The sequence below is a fragment of the Carettochelys insculpta genome, chromosome 28, assembly GCF_033958435.1.
Source record: "Carettochelys insculpta isolate YL-2023 chromosome 28, ASM3395843v1, whole genome shotgun sequence".
Classification (NCBI taxonomy): domain Eukaryota; kingdom Metazoa; phylum Chordata; order Testudines; family Carettochelyidae; genus Carettochelys; species Carettochelys insculpta.
Window position 1 is genome coordinate 4,875,100 of NC_134164.1, and position 19,679 is coordinate 4,894,778.

Below are 19,679 nucleotides of genomic sequence, written 5' to 3' on the forward strand. Positions count from 1 at the left end.
CAGAACAGACTCAATATTTAAGGCACATCCATTTATTTTAATTCAGTGACATTTTTCCTATCACTGTAGGAACTTTCTCATGATTTGATGATGTACTGATGTAAAATACAGGAAGCAGCTACAGGCCTTGACCATAGAGATGAGGGAATGTGGGGTAGGGGGAGGGGGCAGCAGTTGTACATGCTGGGACACTGCTTGCTCTTTGTCCTGGTCCCCTGAATATTGGGGAGTGAGGAGAAGGTGCAAAATACTCCTCTACTCCTTTCCGTCACCAGCAAGACGTGAAAGGCATGTACGAAAGCTGTGTAGTTCCCTCTCCCTCCCTGATAGTCAAGGAAACGGGCAGAAGAGCAAGTGGCATTCCTGTCGACATGGCTGCTGCCCCCTGCCAGCCTCCTGAAATGGTGCCCTTGCACAGAGATTGTTGGCCTCTAGTTCAGACATGCTGAGTATCCAGAACTGCTGTATTTCCATGGCTATTCAGACTGTTGTATCTGAAAATTAGGCACTCTTTCTCCTTGTTACTAGAGTTTGTTGAGAATTAATTTTTTTCTTGCAAAATAATTGATGAAAATATTTTTTTTCAGTTTTCATTGACATTTTTCTTCAACATTTTGTGTTTTTGTTGGTAAATAAGAAAACATCAAAAACGATAATGTCAACCAAACACCCAAAAGGTTCAGTGCTCAATTTAATTTTTTTATTACCTCCACAGATTTTCTTTGAAATCAGACAGGATTCATGTAAATTTCTGTTCGGTGAGAAGGCCATTTTTCATTTAAAGATTTTCAAATAAAAAAATTTAACCAGTTCAGCTTATTTGTTTGTGAACTCCTAAAATATCTGATTGAGCTTGGTTCCATTCTTTGATACTTTAGCAGGTGGTGCACCTGTTTGTCTGTTCTAATTCAGCTCACATCAAAATGAGATGTGAGCTTTGGCTCGGAAGGCAAATGGTGAAATGATGGGTTGAATTAAACAGATCAGAGGGAAAATTTTGGTATTCAAAGACAGAGACTGAAAGAGGTATCTGGATGAACTGACTCAACCATAAATGAAAAAGATTACTTATAATGACTGATGGAAGGAGGACTTTAGAGGCGGGTTTTGCTACAGTTTGACAAAGAGAAAACACTTATTTTCATAATGGGCATTTCATTAAAATATGCTTTAAAATAAAGCTAAAAATAATATACTTAAAACTTCAGTCTCCCAGGCCACACAGTAGCAGACTTAAAAGTAGCTATCCTACAGCAAAAAAATTTCAGGACCAGACTCCAAAGAGAAATTGCTGAGCTACAATTCATCTGCAAATTCGACACCCTCAGCTCAGGCTTAAACAAAGACTGTGAATGGCTGGCTAAATACAAAAGCAGCTTCCCCTCCCTTGGTGTTCACACCTCCAGATCAACTGCTGGTAGTAAGCCTCACCCTTCCTGACTGAGCTAACCTTGTTATCCCCAGCCTTGCTCTGGATTATTTATAACTGGCCCTGCAGATTTCCATGACCAGCATCTGATGAAGTGAGTCTGTGCTCACGAAAGCTCATGCTCAAAACTTTTCTGTTAGTCTGTAAGGTGCCACAGGACCCTTCGTTGTTGTTACAGATCCAGACTAACACGGCTACCTTTCCAATGCTTAAAAGCTGACATTAAAAAATTATACACAGAAAATGCCTAGTGTATTTTGTTCATATAAATGGCAAGTGTGGGATTTTGTGATCTGTGCCAACCATTTTCTTTGGTTATTGTTTATTTTGCTGTCACCTGCCCAAGACACCTGAGGTTTTCAGGACACTTGAATCTGCTACCCGCCCCCCCCATTTTTTAACATATATATTAAAAAAAAACTGCCAGCAAAAGTATTTGAATAGAGTTTATTAGAGACAATGAGGTTTATCATTAAAGATAAAAAGAAACTGAGGTGGATAGTGAAGGTAGAAAAGGATTAAATTCACATTAAATTACAGGCAGTTTGGAAAACCATATGCTAATTATGTATGGTCAGCAGATTGATGGTCCTGGTGAAAAATGTATGCCACATTCAGTATCAGCATTGCTGAATCATTTTCATTGACTAGCTTTTCTTCCATGTCTTGGTAGATAAAAGAACTTTTCTTTAAAAAAAGATAATGCCATCTAGCTCTTATATAGCACTTTTCATCTGTGGATCTCAAGGTGCTTTACAAAGGAGGTCAGTATTACTATCCTGATTTTCCACATGGAGAAACTGAAGTACAGAGCATGAAAGAGAGTGACCAAAGTCAAATATGCCCTTGATAGAGTTACAACCTAGTATGACCCTGTCTTCATATCTGCTGGTCGATTTCATTTATCGTGGAGGACACCACCTGCCCATTCACACTGTCCTTCGTGATTGTTTTGATCTTTCGACTGGTCATCCTAGCGTGTTCTGAAGGGAAGTAAATAACAGATTTATTAGACAAGAAGGCACATTGAAAAGAATCAAGCAGAGGAGAGTTTGCTTTGTACATAGTTTATGAGACAGATCTACAGATATGGTAAACTGTTATAGTTCTCTTGAAGTAGTAGATACTACTCTGATTTATACCAGCTGAAAATTTAGTCATGTATGCCCATTGGCCCTGACCTGGCCTAGCTATGAAGACATTTTCTGTGGTAGATTTTTCTGTCAGAGCAGCCTCTGTCCACAGCAGAGGGACTGCTCTAGCCCAGCAATGCTGGAGCAGCCTCTCCAGCCACCTCCCCACCAGTTTAATCGGTTAACAGCTTAAATCCAGCATTTAACCAGTTAACCAATTAAATTGTAGTTTACATCCCGAGGCCTGAACTAAAATCTCAGCTGTGGATGATGTATTTCAGTAACTGGTAGTGTCTGTACCAAGAAATGGCTACAAGCTGGTTGTCATAGCCACATATACTGATCATACGTCCACACTGCAACAAAAAGATGTGACTGCAGCTCATTGAAACATACTCATGCCAACTTTAATCTAGCTAGGACAGCTAAAAATAGCAGTGAATCTGCAGCAAGACTGTTTTCACTGCCAATTTTCACAAGTGTGCACAATCCACTTGTGTGTGTATTCATGTTCCCAGCAAACTTCTGGCTTCACTGTTACTTCTAGCTGGGCTAGTTAGATTAAAGCTAGTACAAGTAAACCTGCTTTAACTGTTATCATACCTTCTATTGCAGTGTAGACAAATTCGGTGTGAAATTCACCCTTGCTTGAGTCATATATGCACCAGTTAATTCACGTCAAAATATGGCTTAACTGAGACTTAAGTTGTATATAGGCTTTGCATAGATCCTCCACACAAAAATAAATTATACCCAAAGTGAATGTGATTAGTATTTCTTATAACAAACAAAATAAGTTTTTTTACCTGTAGTTCTTGATTCAGAGTTTTTTGTTATTCTGTAACAATAATAAAATGAAGAAAAAATAAATGAATATTCTCAGTTCAAGAATCAGTTAATACATCCACACTGTTATTTTTAATGTGACCATCACATGAATATTTGAAGGGGACAAACAAAAATAGAGCACATGAATATTTACTACAATGGATTTTCATTACTCTTGCGTCCACACATTTCTCACTTTGTTGTTGCTTTTGAGGAAAAGTGTGTCTTTAGACAAAATGGCTGACAACAAGCTCTGCAATCAGGGCAGCCCAGTGTACCGGAAACCCTAGCTGTTGAAAAAAGGGTCCTGGAGTGTCTACACGGTTGTTTTGTCAACAGGAAACTGTCAAGAGAAGTATTATATCTGAACAGGGAGATGTATAATGCTGCCAGCAGATATTCAGGATTTTGTCAACAAACTGTCGACAAAGTGCATTTTGTGTATAGACGCTCCATGGCTTCTTGTGACAAAAGCCCAGTTTTGCCAGAAAAAACCTTCTGTGTAGATGTAGCAATAGTCACAGTCCAGAAGACTCTAGCCTAGGGTTTATACAATATGCAGAGTATTTCAATACAAAACTTTGAGATGCTTCAGTTAGTATCAGGTGAATTCTGGTTTTATATAATGGATTTCTTATCTATGCTTTGATTTCCTTACCCATAAAATGCAGTTAATTAAGTAAACTTGCCTTATGTGAGTATTGCTAATTATTTTTGTATAAACTTTTAAACTGCTCTTTGTGCCTGGGTTAGAAGTTACTATACAAAGACAAAATATTATAATAATTCAAGAATCTCAGTTACCAGAGAAAAGAGCAATAGATGTAAGTATTTGTTAAATAAATGTAATTAATCAAAATAATATTGGTGTATGTTTCACTGCACAGTGTCTCATCTGCATTTTATTATGGGCCATATGCACAAAAATACCAATGTTTTACTGCCATCTTCATGAGGTACACGCGTGCTGATTAAAAATAAATAAGTTACCTAAACATAATGACCTTCCTCTCCTCTGCCCAAATCAGGGCAGCTTTGTCTTACCCATAAACATTTCCCTCCAGGAGCTGACGATAAGTTGAAATCTCCTTTTCCAGTCGGGTTTTGATCCCAAGGAGAATCTTGTACTGATTGTTCTGGCACTTGGTGTCCTGGCGGAGTTGACTCAGCTCTTCCTCACATTTGGAGATGAATTGTTGTATATTCTGGAGCTCAAGAGTATAGTGAGCCTGGGTCTCAGCCAAGGTACCTTCCAAGGCGTATTTCTGAAAAAGCAGAAAATGCCAATATTAATGTAATTAATACTGTACTGTACTGTACTGATATCATTATTGCTGCACGGTACAAAAAATATCAGAACGCACTTTCCTTAACCAGAAGAGCTTACAAAGTTAAGTCTCTAGTCCTTGAAACATCTAAGTAAGAATGACAGTAATGAATTTCTAGAGAACTTGTTGGGGGGAAAATGTGACCTGCCATTGATTTCCCCAGAAGATACCTTGTTAAATTGTGCCTGCAACTCAATCTCCAAGGTCTGAAAAGTACGCCTCAGATTTTTGATCTCACTCTCATTGCTTTGTATTTCTTCTGGACAGATATTTGCTGCTGGAGACACAGTTGCAGTCTGTGGAGCAAAAGTAATTGGAAAATTCACTGATACTGGTTAATCTTTTATTAAAATAGCTCTGTGACATTAGCAGAAATATTTTTGATATATTCTTTTGTTACCTGTTCTTCGTACCAGGCCTTCAGCTCTCGACGGTTCTTTTCAATAATGGCTTCATAATTCTTTCTTAGCTCTGTTAGAGTCTTGGCCAAATCTTCCTGTGGCACTGCATTCACTCTCACATTGACCTTGAAATCCTGTGATGAATTATGTGTCCTCATATCCTATTCATATTAGCAGAGAAGAGAAAATAAGTGGAAATTTTTATGAAATCAAATACATTTCCCATTCTCACCTTGTCCCCTTCATGCCCTATTTTCAGTAAGTAGCATTAAGTCTATCATAGAAAATTAATTGTTATACATACAATTAACAGCTGCTTATCTCATACAGATTTTACCCGTATAAAACACATTGGCTATGGCTACACCAGAAGCATCTGTCAACAAACGTTTCTGTCAGAAGAGACTTCCTGACAAAACATCTGTTGACAGAGTGCAGCCCTACACAAAAGTGGATCAAAAGAGTGATCCTCTCTGTCAACAGGGCAGCCAGACTACCTGGCCGCTATCTCGACAAATGAGCCGTTCGGAAGAACAGCAGGCAGGGTAGCCCAGTGTCCTGGAAGCCCTGTTTGTCGACAGAAGGCCACCCGGAGCATTCACACAGATTTTTTGTCGACAGAATCTGTCAACAAAGGTGCTCTTCCTCATCTGGGAGAGGCAAAAGGTCGTCTGAAGTGCTGAGTTTTGTCAACAGACTGAAATTCGGGCATAAGGGGCAGGTGACACTGCCTTTTTACTGCCTGCAGCAGCTTCTGCTGTCTGCTTGATCTTGTGCAGCTATTCTAGTGAGCTGCGCCATAATGCTAATGAGCAGCCATTTGCAATTGTAAGATTGCTCATTAGCATGAAGCTGCTGGCAGGACATCTCTGTGTAAACCCAGGCATAGAGAGATATGGTTGTGATGGAGTGGGGGGAGTGCATGTGTGAGACTCAGGCTGGATGTGTATGAGACAAGCAGAGCAGCTCCCAGCAGCTAAGGATGACCCTGGGGCTATAGCCTAGGCTGGCAGATAACACCTCTGCCCTGAGCAAAGAGGAGGGAGGAGCCAAAGCCGGGTTTTTGAATTGGAGGGAGCAGTTAGAATCTGGGGGGAGAGGGTGTTGGAAGGTAGCCAGCCTGACGAGGGGGAAAGCTGCACTCCAGAGGGGCACCCCTCGGGCTCCTCTCCCCAGGGCGGGTTGGAAGGACTGTCTGTGACTGCTGCACTGACTCTTCTGTGAGAAACTGTGCCGCTGTTGCCTAATAAACTTCCTGTTCAACCTGCTGAGTGAGAGTCACTCCTGCCTGCAGACGGGGTGCAGTACATGGCGACCCCTGAACCCCATCACAATGGTCATATTTGGGATTAGAATTCATAGAATCCAGTATTCATGGCATGACTGCATATTATCTAGACCATTCCTGCCAGGTACTTGCCAGGATACTAAAAAGATAATTAAAGAGGCCAATCCACCAGATCATGTATAAATTCAAAATGTGGGTTGGACCCAACTCTCATTGAAGTCAGTTGAAAGACTCCTATCCCATTGACTTCAGTGGGAGCACAAATGACCCTTGAATTGTGTGCCTCATTTATAGGATGTAAACAGTACCAACATTTCTCCATTCATTAGCATAAAAAGCTATATTATTAAGGTCCTCTACTTTCTCATGGTCTTTCTTCCTGAGGATCTGCTCTTCCTGTATGCCTTCAATCTCCATTTCCATATCTGTTGTGACAATGGTCAGGTTGTCAAGTTCCTTACGCAGATTCTCAACATTGATTTGCAATTCCTGCCTGTGTGACTTCTCCAACTCATACCTTTACCAGGAAAGAGGAGACAAAACATGCAGGCTGAATTCACTGTGAATGGCATACTTGAGCAAATCACAAAAAAGCAGGCTCTTTTAAAAACATTTTTGCTATTTTTTAGAAATCCTTAAAAATGAAATGTCACCATTTCACTCCCTCATATGACAAAAGTGAATGAACATGGTAGCACTTTCTTAATTGTCTTGTTTGTGACTAGCACAGCTTGAGAAATAGGGGTTTCAGTACTAAAAAAAATGCTGTTAGGGATTTTAAAATGGCTTTCATAATTTAATGTCTTCAGTGGCAAGACTTGGCCACAAACAAGGAGCTTTGGAACTGAGCAGGACACAAATCACTTAATGTCCAAATCAAGAGAAGAAAGTGGGGATGGCAAGGCCACGCTCTCAGACAATCATCAGCCACAATAGTCCATCAAGTGTTCAAATGGAAGCTGCAAGGAAAAGGTAAAACAGGAAGACCTTGGACAATGTGGATAAGCTCTACTGAGATTGAAATACAACAACTGTGGTACTCCTGGGGTAATCTAGAAGTTTCGTCCTGAGGCATTATGAAATGGAGAAGACCTGTAGATGTCCTACGCTCTACCCGGAGTACAAGGGTTTAAGTCAAGTCAGTAGTTTGTCCCAGAATAATTGCCATAAAGGCCATGTGAAATCACTGTGTACAAAAATTGCTCTTAAAACTTTTCAGGTTAACCACATTTCAAAGTTGACACCTCCACAACAAAAAGTTTCTAAACAAAAACATTTGAAACTGGCACTGCAGTTACTTTCAGTCCTCTGATGGATCAGAACCTTGTAGTCATGGAGAGGCCTTCCATGAGCTAAAAGGTCCTTACAGCTATATTGTCTAGAGCTTTTATATTCCTGGTAGGGTGCCCCTTAGTGAGGAGGTCTGAGGTGAGGCTTTGGATTAATGGGGGCCCAAACTTCAGAAGATCCCAGTGATGGTTTTGCCACATATAGAGGAACTTCTAGTACTCAGCAGCTGTGAAAGGTCTGTAGCAGGGGAGGGAGGGTGGCTGGCTAGTGGTCTTGGATCTCCTTGCCACTTGGTCAGGGTTTTTCTCCTGTCAAATTTTGTGTGGCTTGTGCCTGAGCACTGTTTTCTCCCACAATAAAATTTTTCACACACAGGCATCTCCTGAAGGATTTACACCTGTGCTTCCCATTGAAGCTCATATTGAGGGATAGCTGAACTTTTAATTCTGGGACACTCTTTGATTCTCTGAGTGTTTTTCAGTCTCATCTATAATAGAAACCAAAATCTCTTCCTCTGTATAATTTTTGTGAGATCAGCTGATTCTTCCTCCAACTAATTTACCAGACTCACTTCAGAATGTGATAATCACACAGAAATCCTATTTCTGAACAACACTGTTGTCTATTTAAGAAGCTTCACAGTTCCAGTTTTTAGTGATACTGCTCATTGAAATAGCTTGGTAACCAGTAATGAAGTTGAAAGGAAAGGGAACACAGAGAAAGTACTGGATAGTGACTTGGGGCTTTGAGTCCCAGAAGAAAAATGTCAGTTTAAAAATATATGGTCTTGCAGTGCTAAGTCATTTAATGACTGAATTTCTTTTGTTGAATTGAGGAATCTGTTCAGGGTCCCTCAGGAACTAGCCTACAATAAGTAAATTCCCCTCATGTTTATAAATCTTCCTGCAAGTTTGCAATTCAAATTAAAACTTTCAGGCTTCTTAGACTGCCGCGGAAAAAGTCTCTTAATACGACATATTTCCCACTAAGATGCAACACTAGTGGTTTATTGGGAACTGATTCAGTTGCGACAGTCCCACTGTGGAGAACAGCAGAAGGAAGTGAGGGAGTGGAAGAAAGAACTGAAGACCACAGAATAATTTGGTTGAATTGGGGAAGAGGATGGAGTGCAGAGCAGAGTTAATTTGTATTCAGCTTTACCATTTATAAACATCTTTTGTGATTTAATTAAACACCTGTAGTAAAACATGCTCTTTGGGACTTGATCTGCAATTCATAAACAGTGACTCATGATTGTTCAGCAGTCATTTGTAATTTTAACATCAAGTTCTCATTCTTCTATTATTTTGCTGTACATTAATATTATTGATTGGATGTCACCAAAGAACTTCAACAGAAACAAGCTTTATTAGATAAACTGTGGTTTTATTTCTTTTCACCCTTTACAAGTATGAAGAAGCCAAGAAAGAACTTACTTGAGTCTCAAATCTTCAGATGCTATTTTAGCATTATCAATATGCAGAAGAATACTGCCATTGGTGATCTTGCCATTTTCAATCTGTAAACCACATACACACAGTTTAAATCCACAGATTTGCCAGATATGTCTTTCACTATTCTACTGTGCGTATTGTTTGAAGTGTGAATGAATTTAGAGTAACATTTTCAAATACACTATGGTGACTTGGGCCCAGATCCTCAAAGGTATTTAGGTGTCTCTAACTCCTTAGGAGACAAAGCCCCACTCTCAAAAGTGACTTTGGTGTTTAGGAATCTAAGTCTCACTGGATATCATCTCTTGCCTGTATTAAGATTACCAGCAAGGTGAAATTAGTGACAATTCCAATGGAGGCTTTTGTGATATGGAAACCTGGTTGCTCTAAAGGAACAAAAGAATACTGCCTCGTTTTGCAGATGATACGAGGCAAGCCATCAATATTTAATGGCTTTAAGTCACCCCTAACATGGGATAAATTTGAACACTGATGTTAATAGAACAGGCACAGTATTTCATTCCAAAGCCTTAAAAGCAATTCAGTCCTCTTAAAACCATTCATTTAGGCTATGTCTAAACTAGGATGTTTTTTCGGAAAAGCCTGTCATTTTTTGAAAAAAAAACAAACAAACAAACGTGGAGCATCTACACATAAAATGCACTCTTTTGATCTGAAATGAAAAGAATACGATCCTTTTTCTGGCAGCCGTCTTCCTCTCCCAAAGAGCACTTTTTTCTGAAAGATTGTTTCAAAAGAAGGTGTGTGTAGCTGCTCCGCTGGCCCATCTTTCAAAAGGGAAGTCCTCATGGCGCTGGATTTTTCGATCTCTGGCCCGTTCTTTTGAAAGAGCAGGGAGGGCTGTGTGGACACTCTCCATCAAAAGAGCGGTTCAATCTTTCAACCTTTTTTTTGTGTGGAGGTGATCTTTTGACGGAAGTTTTTTTGGAAGATCTCTCTGGGGAGAACTTCTTTCAAAGGATCGCTGAAGTGTAGATGTAGCCTTACTGCATAATTATAATAAACTAAGAACTCTGATATATCAAGTTTTTTACTAATTACGAGTGAGGAGGTGAAAATAGATAATTGGGGGGATTTTCTCACTACAAGCTTCACTAAACATTCAGGCAGCAGCAAAAGGTGAAAATATTCCTGCAGTCAGAAATATCTTTATCCAATGAGAGAATTGTCTGTGATTTTTCAAATACAACTTTCTGCATCTAGTCAGCAAGAAACCAGGAAAAATAGAATATACTCAAAATATCTTTAAGTGCCCCAAATAGACTTTTGAATGGAAAAATCAAGATGTCCTTGGAATGCATAAATTATCCAATAATACAGAATATTCAGTACCTTCTGGCCAATTACAACTCATCTCAGGTTTCACCTTAACGCATGATGAAGGCCAGTTGAGAAGTACTATAATATATATATTGTTTGTTTGTTTTTCCTGTCAGCAATGAAAAGGCCCAGGCTGCCAAACATTTATAAACATAACTGAGAGACAATCTGAAAGTGCCTTGAGTGTCTTGAGTTCTGTAACCGTTTTATAACAAATCAACAATAAAAACAGAATCTATAGTGACATTGTAAGGACAATGTAAAAGAGAAGTTAAGGCCTGATCTGAAATATACTAAGAAGGGTTAACTGTCATTATAATGCAAATTATTGAAAAATGCCAATTAGAATACTAGTTGCTGCTGATCTTGGCCGTGTCTACACTAGCCCCAAACTTCGAAATGGCCATGCAAATGGCCATTTCGAAGTTTACTAATGAAGTGCTAAAATACATATTCAGCGCTTCATTAGCATGCGGGCGGCCGCGGCACTTCGAAATTGACGCGCCTTGCCGTCGCGCGGCTCGTCCCGACGGGGCTCCTTTTCGAAAGGACCCCGCCTACTTTGAAGTCCCCTTATTCCCATGAGCAGATAGGAATTAGGGGACTTTGAAGTAGGTGGGGTCCTTTCGAAAAGGAGCCCCGTCGGGACGAGCCGCGCGACGGCGAGGTGCGTCAATTTCGAAGTGCCGCGGCCGCCCGCATGCTAATGAAGTGCTGAATATGTATTTCAGCGCTTCATTAGTAAACTTCGAAATGGCCATTTGCATGGCAATTTCGAAGTTTGGGGCTAGTGTAGACACGGCCTTGAAATGTGGACATCTGTTGCCTTAGAACTAGACTGAGCCTTTCAATTTGTTTTACAGAGACCACAAAACACCCATAATTTAACAACTTTCCATTCCTAATACCAGCACTAAATCCTGTTGTTTGAGGCTGGAAAGGTAGGTTGAAACAAAGAATTGGATTATAGCTGAAAGGCCTGTATCATTTATACCATATGCCCTCCCTCCTGTTCAAATTCTATCTCAAAGCATATTTATTTTATGAAAGCTTCCTATGCTGATAGTGTCTCAGTGCCTCCTGTGCTTCAGGCAACCAGCTTGGAGCATCAGACACTCTATCTTCTTAAATAATTCACAAATCATCTTTGTATTTTTAATGCAATGCACAGTATCAGAATATTAATAGGAAGTATTTTAACATAGGAAAATAGACTAGATGACCTCATTATTTCTTTTGAACAAGAATAATGGAAATATGGTTAGCAGAGGAAGGAAAAAAAAAAGGAAAAACAGAATTATGACCCTTGATGCAAAGAGAACTTTTATACTGTGCCTGAGAGTAGGAAGCTGAAATCTAGCCAGTGTCAATATCCATTGCTGAGAGAGAAAAAAGAGATGACTCAATCTGGTAAAAAGGACCTAAGTGGGTTTTCTCTCCCTTTGTTGGCATGATAGTGAAGAATTCTGTAGAAAAAGTCCTCACATCCACATACCTGTTTCCTCACATTGACATGCAGAAATGAATATAATCAGAATTCAGGAAATCATTCCAGATGATCTGGCCCTAATCAGTGTGCCTTACATTCACACCTGGACCTATTTTCCATTATTTTTAATTAAAAATAAAAAAGTGATATTCATGAATCTTGATAACTAAGTACAAATATATCACATTTCCAAGCTTCACAATACCAGGCTCAGGGAATAAACTGTAGGAGAGGAACAGTATGTGGGGGTCACAATCTGGAATGGTTCCCAGAGCCGTCATGGAAATGAACCAGAGTAGCAACCAGAAGCTCAGTATACCTGAAAATTTGCTGGGAAAAAAGATGTGAATTAGATTTTCTAAATCCAGATGAAATTCTCACCAATTTTGAGGCAAGGGTGGGAGGAAACACTGAGGTGGGAGCTGTTAGCTTAGGGAACTGCAAATGCCAGGTTTTAGTGTAAGTAGGGATCTTGATTATGGAGAGCATGAACCCGCCACTAAAATAACTGTGAAGTCCTCAGCAGCAAGGTAGGTCAGGCAGTAAATATTTGCAAGCTGCAGTCTAATGTCATTACCATTTTGCTACTCTGTGGATATATAATAGTTATTTATACACATTCTTTTTGGAACAAAAAGCAGTCAAGTAGCACTTTAAAGACTAGCAAAATAGTTTATTGGGTGAGCTTTCGTGGGACAGACCCACTTCTTCAGACCACCACTTTTTGGAAATATTCCACATTCAACCAGAAAATATGAGCCCTTTGCCTAATACATGAGTAATCCATTATGATTAATAAATATTTATAACATTGTCATTCACAATGGTGGTAACTATGAGGTTAGCTGGAGTTCCTTCCCAAAAAATTAAAATTCTGGATTAAAGGTTTCTGAGTTGCCTGATGCAAATAACTATCTGATATCCCACCTTCTCTGTTAATGGTACATGAAATAATACATACAAAAAGAGAAAGACCGTGATCTAAGATATTTGATGCTAATAACTACTGGATAACCCACCTTAACTGTGAATGATACATCCAAGAGTTATATTGGTGATACAGTGCTTCCCCACTTACAGCTTTATCCTGATTAAACCTATGATGTGGGTAATTTGATCTTTTTCAATCTCTTTCTTTCTTCAAAAAGGTTCTGACATGCCTGAATTCTGTAGGCAAGGATTTACTCCCGAATCAGAACTTCTCTGGGTTCTCACCCAAAGTGTTAGAAAGTCTATTTATTTAGAAATCAAGTTTTCATCTCTAGTTTTGAGGATTTTTTTGTTTTAAAATTAATTAACTGCTGAACTGACAGGCCTGGAGACCCGATGACCTCTTTTTATCTCAAGAACAGGCCAAGACATTGGTAGAGCTAGCTTTCCTTATGCATTGCCTGGGGCCAGTGTCCCTCATTTTCTGCGTGAAGGGAATCTATGTTTATTCAAACCCAGGCCTCTCTGCCATAAGTCACCAAAGATGACAGATAATGCCAATGCACAGGTATCTCTAGGGAAAAGTTCTCAAAGTTATAAGAAATCGTAAACAGCCCCATTCCAAACAAAAACTGTTATGTAAAAATTAAAAACAGCATAGCTTTGTTTCTTGCCTTGTATGGTGATGTAAAGTTAAGGTAGGTATTCTGTTTAGTTACAGGATGATCACTAAGTTAATTAGTTTGTACTGTGTATAAAGTTTAATATTATTCTTACTCTTTTAGGCACATGAATTTTAAAATATTAATTAATGTTAATATGAAATAGTAGCAGCAACTATGAATTCACTCTTTAGTTACAGAGAAAACATGACAAAGAGTATTTTGTCAGTGCTTTTCTCATAATTAGAATGGATATTTCATTTTTCTGTCTCATTTGAATATGCTCCTTGTACCCAAACCCCAGTGTATTTCCCTCCTCTGCCACCACAGAAGTCAAAATGAATGAAATACAGAAGAATGAAATACAAAGGTACCTCTAATAATGGTCTATATGAATGTGTATTTCTACTCATTCCATTACAGACATGTTGTGGTTTCTTCTATGTTTCTGTTATTTCCTGAGGTATTGCAAAACCCACCCCTTGAAAAGTGCTATATTGGGAATGTTGCAGTGACGTCATTTTTACATGTGATTTCAAAATCATTTTATTACTTGGCTATAGGTATGAGGTTTATAGACAAAGCCTGCTGTGAAGAACTTCTAGGTAGGAGGAAGAACAGTTGTAGATAATGGTTTCTGTATGGTACCTGCGTGTTTCTAGCCTACACACAAAACATTCTTCAAAACAAAAAGCAGTCCAATAGCACTTTAAAGACTAACAAAATAATTTATTAGGTAATGAGCTTTTGTGGGACAGACCCACTTCTTCAGATCAGTTGCTGATGATCTGAAGAAGTGGGTCTGTCCCATGAAAGCTCATCTAATAAATTATTGTGTTAGTCTTTAAAGTGCTACTGGACTGCTTTTTTGTTTTCATAATATATAGACTAGCACGGCTATCTGTCGGTTACTACAAAACATTCTTGGTTTTTGTTATAAACGTACAAGATTTGGGTTATTTGGAAGATCTGTAATGATACTACAAAGGTTAGTGCTCTTAAGCAACATTCATGAATGACTTCTGCAGATTTTCTGAATTGTTAACCCTCGTTTTACTATTTTTCACAGTATACCAGCTCTTTCCCTTGCTCCAATAGTCCTGGGCAATCCAGCCTGCCTTTCTCCCTGCTTGAAATAAGGCAGTCTCTTCATTTTTCCTGCTTCCTAATTTGTGTGATTTACACATTGCTCATTCAGTGATACCATGTTATAGAAGAAACTGCACTTCACAGCTTCAAGAACGCCCCCTCCCCCCAAAAAAAATTTTTGACAGCTTTTTAAATTCTATGTATCACAGGCATCTACAAGTTCTAGTCTTCCTTCTTAACTCCAGCCTTTCCTATTCCCCTCCTGCCTGCTTAAGTGCATAATAAACTTTTACATACAAATTTGGTAGCTAAAGGAGGGCTGTCAGCCCAAGAGGGTATGTAGAGTCTACAAAGGGGAATGCAGAATGAAATAGCCAAATGCATCTTTGACTTACCTGTTCTTGCATGTCAGTGATGTTTTTCTCATATTGGGTGAAGTCATCCTTTTTTTCATGAGACTTCTTCTTGTGCCACTCTAGAATAAAACTCTCTAGCTGAGAATTTGCTGCTTCCAGAGACTGCACCTTCTCCAGATAAGCAGCCAAACGGTCATTCAGGTTTTGCATGGCCTGTTTCTCATTCCCACCCAGAAAGATGTTATCCCTATGCCTCTCACCAAAGGCTCCACAAGATACCCCTGCTCCAGAGGCCAGCCAAAGCGGTCTGGTGGAGGAAATGGAAATAGATGTGCCAATGGCCCCTCCATGTCCACTTGCAGGTCCGTAGGAGCTTCCTACCAGAGCAAGATCACACCCTGCACCACTCCTGTGGCATCCATTAGAGAGCTGGAAAACGCCTTGGCTAGAGTTCATGACCACATACATATATTAGAGATCTGAACTGACGTTTGACTTACTAGCACCAACTGAGCAGTTTCTCAACCTCCCCTAAGCTTTTGTATGCCTTTTCCTGTGGGAGTTCCCTTATGTGAATGAATGTAGCAACAGGATTGTGTCATCATGGAATATGTTCCCTCTTAGTCAATTCTGAACTATTTCTGAGGCTGCATACGCTGTTGTTATTTGAAGCAAGAGCTGCGTATCAGGTTCACTTATTTTTCTTGTCTTTCTTTTTCCTATTGTAATAGTGAGGTGTGGCTGGCAGCAGTTTGTGTGAAGCAGTATCAGCTCTCCCACAGTCTCTTCTCTAATCTTATAGTAAACATATTGTGTTTTCCTGTCTGCAGGGAAGTGTTTATTGAATTACAGAGACCTAAAGGTCAGAACTGGATTGGGTTTTCCACCAAGTATCTTTTTAATAAACAGATTTTATGTATGTATTATAATATCAGTATTTTAAAGCAAGCTGTTGAATTTTAACTGCACGTTAAGCACAACTTCCTATGAAGCTTTTACGTATGCTTCTAAGAACCAAAGAGGGTAAATCCTCAAATAGGATAAATGAATGAAGTGAGGCCAGTTGACATCAGATGTGGCCTGGTGTTATTAATTGTTTTCCTGTTTCATACCACAGTTTCTTTCATGGTGCGTGGGACCAAAGGAGAAAGGCCAAATTTCCACTATATGGGAACTTAGTATAGCAGGTATCAATGGGAAAATCTAAAAAATTTGGAATTTGGTTTTATATAAGATCTTCTTGGAATGGGACCTCAAGACATTTCACTTTTTTCCCAAGTCTGGATAGTCTAGATAGAGTGTGATTACAGTTTTCTTATAATTTCAGCACCTCCATTCTTAGTCCTGAGCTTAACCCAGAACTGAAAGGGCAGCATGAAAATTCAAAGTAGTGTGGTTCGGGAGTGGCACTGAAGGCAAGATGACTGATTACATTTGATATTCAAAGAGGTTTGCCACAGTTTGGATCTAGTTCTAGAAATGGGCAAACGTTCAGGAGGCAGATCTCATGTTTTCCTAATTGGTACATCTGTCAGCATTGGAAGTACATTTTTCTTATTCAATTGGTTAGCTAAGCAGCAATAGCGTGGTTAAAGAATATATACCAGCTTTTTTTTTTTTTTTTTTTTTTTTGTAGAAATGGCTCTGTCAATACTGTATGATTAAGAAAAAAATAAATTTCCCTTTTAACATTTTGGAAGCATACAGTTTGTTTTGGATGTATGTCAGTAATTATTTGTGTGATTTGGGGAGGTATATGTGGAATTGGCTTTGATCCAATAATTGACAGTCTAAACATTTTGGAATATTTATTTTTCCTTCAAAAACAAATATTTATTTAGATGTGTTAGTCCCTCAACGTGCATTCTGTTGTTCTAGATGTTGTACTGCATCAAATGTAGCTATGACAATGTGCCGATTTTCTTCATCTTTCCCTTTCCTTGTACTCGCCGTCCCTCTTAGCCTGAAGCATTCTCTTTCCACAAACACCCAAAGATTCAAGAGTGCTGAATGCTTTCTGATAAATGATGCCCTTTCAATACATACAAATATTTAAAAGGCAATTTTTAAAATTATCACCAGTGTTTCTGAACTATTACTTTTTTAAAAAAAGTGTGTCATATTCATGTGTTCCCAAATTACTCTAAATTTCCCCAACACATTAGTTTACTACACCTGAGTTTAGTTTCCTTGCAATGAGAAATATATAAAAGAACCAACCAGCACTTCAACAGGGCAAATAATATGCCCATTTCTTGGTACATTTTAGATAAGATGTTAAACTGAATAGCCAGGCAGGACAGAAATCCATCTTTTTTAAAAGTTATCCAGTGCTATTCCAGACAAAAACCAGGTGGTGGCTATTCTGGTGCATGATTTATTTTAGCTGCAACATAATGTTTATCTTGTTTAAAAAATGAGGTGTGAACAATTCACTGGCAATTTTAGCTTTTATTTTAACATTTTTCAGTACTGAGGCATCATGGTGTGGTATACTCAACAAAACATGGGAAAATGGAAGTGCTTCTATTTTAATTTCTTCCCCTGGTTTACTGCCCGATTATTGTGAAAATCACATTCCTTCTTTGTATGTCAGCTTCTGCATCTATAGAATAATACTTGCTTATTTCTGGTGGGTAATTTGAGGATTTAATTTCTAGTGTTTGTACACTGCTTTGTGTGTGTGTGTGTATGTATGTATGGAGAAATTTTGCTGATTGTATTATGCTGGAGGTCACACTGTATGATCACATGTAGTCGTCCTTTCCGGCCTTGAAATCTGAATGTGTACGACCGATTCTTCTTTTGGCACCTTCTTCTGAATATTAATGCTTAAGAAAATAATTTGCACTGAGCTGTGTTTTTACAAATTCCCATGCTGTTTTGCTTTTATTCTGGGATTATCCTGTAAATGAAAGCTATCATTAATGTTTATTTTTTCTCTTTAAACTGCAGACAAATTAATGTTGATTAAACGAAAACAACAAGAGTAACACTGGCAGATATTTTCAGAAGAAACTGGTGGCTTTGAGTGCCTCAGTTTTTCAGTGCCCTGTTGTAAGAGGTATGATGAGTTTCAGCACGTGTGCTCACCACTTTCTGAATGTCAAGCCCCAGTTAGGTGTCACAAGTTGGGCACTCAGATTGTGACTTGTCCTGAATCACAGTTTACTTTTGAAATTGTAGCCAATTGATTTCTGAGTGATCTTATGGTGAGCTCTTTTACAATAACAGGCTATTCTTGTTATAACTTAAAGGGAAGAAATTATTAACATGTGTCACATTCCTTGCACATACCAAAGAGTTTGATCACCTGTATATATCTGCTGTAAGAAGAATGTCTACTATATAACTAAGTATTTAGCTCACTAGTTTATTCTGTTTTTTTACAGATGTATCGATAGTAGAGAGAATAACAATGTTTGTGGCCATAAAAACACACATAATTAAGGTCTACCTTCAAATTACTTCCAAAACCCTTCTTCTTTATAAGCTCCATGTTAATAATGACCTCCATTGTAGAATTATGAGTGAGAGAGAGGATTTAAATATAATACTCCGACTTGTCACTGTGTGCACTTCTCTTAATTACATCTCTGCCTATCATCACATAGAATTGCCTCTCTTTTGCTTCATTCTCAACTTTGTACTTCACACATATATCCTTAAGAAACTATCATTACATCATTATTTTGGACGTAATTATTGGTTTATCTCCATGAAAGTGTCATGTTGTTACTGTTTAGACTTGTTCAGGAGGATTAGAATTTCATTTCAGTTTACCTAAATTATGTTGCTTGACATTTCTAATCGTGCCTAAAGGAAAACAAACCTCATTTCTCATTAGATCCTTAATAGTCTAGTAGAAAAATCATGTGTTCTTGTTGACAATGTAAGGGGATGCTATACTCACTGTTGGACGGCATTGCTTTGTGGCTGTTCTGTGTATTGGCTTTGCAAGGCTGACACTCTTTCCTGTGGTTGCCCTCTCTCTCTCTCCCAGTATTCAGTCCTTTTCTTGCTCTAGGAGCTGCTGCTGCCTCTTCCTTAAGGTTGGGTCCTTAAGCTACGTTGCTATATGGTTACCACTTCCAGAGGTAGTTTTTCAAAGTCTCTTTCCACAAGCAGCACCATGCAGTCTTCATGTCTATTGCATTGCTGATTATGTCACTCTTGCAATGATTCCATCAGTCTCCATGGCCCTTAGCAATGCCTTCTTCACAGATCGGTAAGGGAGCCCAGGCCCGTCCTGTACTTTGGATTCCAGTCCAGGGCACTGTAGTGAACACTAAAGATCTACACACCCTTACTATTCTCACCCCTGAACTCCTTCCTACTGTGCGACTTCTCAACCTTCATTCTCCCTTACCACAAGGAAAGGAACTGCAGGCTTCTTCCTAGCTACTTCCCAATACTATGTTAACTGTCTAGCTTTATAAAAATTCCAACTCTTCCTTCACCTTCTAATTAGCTCCATCTGGCCTAAATCTCTCTGATTTGCATCCAGATTGGCTTACTGCGCCAGTATGGGGAGTACCGCCCACCAGAGGCATGTTTGAAAGATACTCCTGGTACTTGCTGTAAGTTAAGCTAAATAAGTGTTATAACACAGAAGCAAGCAAGTTGATCCAAAATGCTGGCTGTACTAGGAACTCTGGTAT

At 39.0% G+C, this 19,679-nt stretch overlaps 1 protein-coding gene across 2 annotated transcripts; it reads right to left on the minus strand.

Annotated features, from left to right (window-relative positions):
- Nucleotides 1–1,872: 1,872 nt before the first annotated feature.
- On the minus strand, nt 1,873–15,497 carry KRT23 (keratin 23). Of its 2 annotated transcripts, XM_074978887.1 has the most exons (9): nt 15,279–15,497; nt 15,058–15,137; nt 9,134–9,216; nt 6,768–6,924; nt 5,119–5,280; nt 4,889–5,014; nt 4,435–4,655; nt 3,369–3,400; nt 1,873–2,412 (listed from the first exon to the last, which is right to left on the minus strand). In XM_074978887.1, the coding sequence occupies exons 1-9, from the start codon at nt 15,484–15,486 to the stop codon at nt 2,309–2,311; spliced, it is 1,173 nt and encodes a 390-aa protein (XP_074834988.1). In that variant the 5' UTR covers nt 15,487–15,497; the 3' UTR covers nt 1,873–2,308. The 2 variants fall into 2 exon arrangements, with proteins under 2 accessions (XP_074834988.1, XP_074834987.1); XM_074978886.1 differs by having other exon boundaries at nt 15,058–15,497.
- Nucleotides 15,498–19,679: the final 4,182 nt, after the last annotated feature.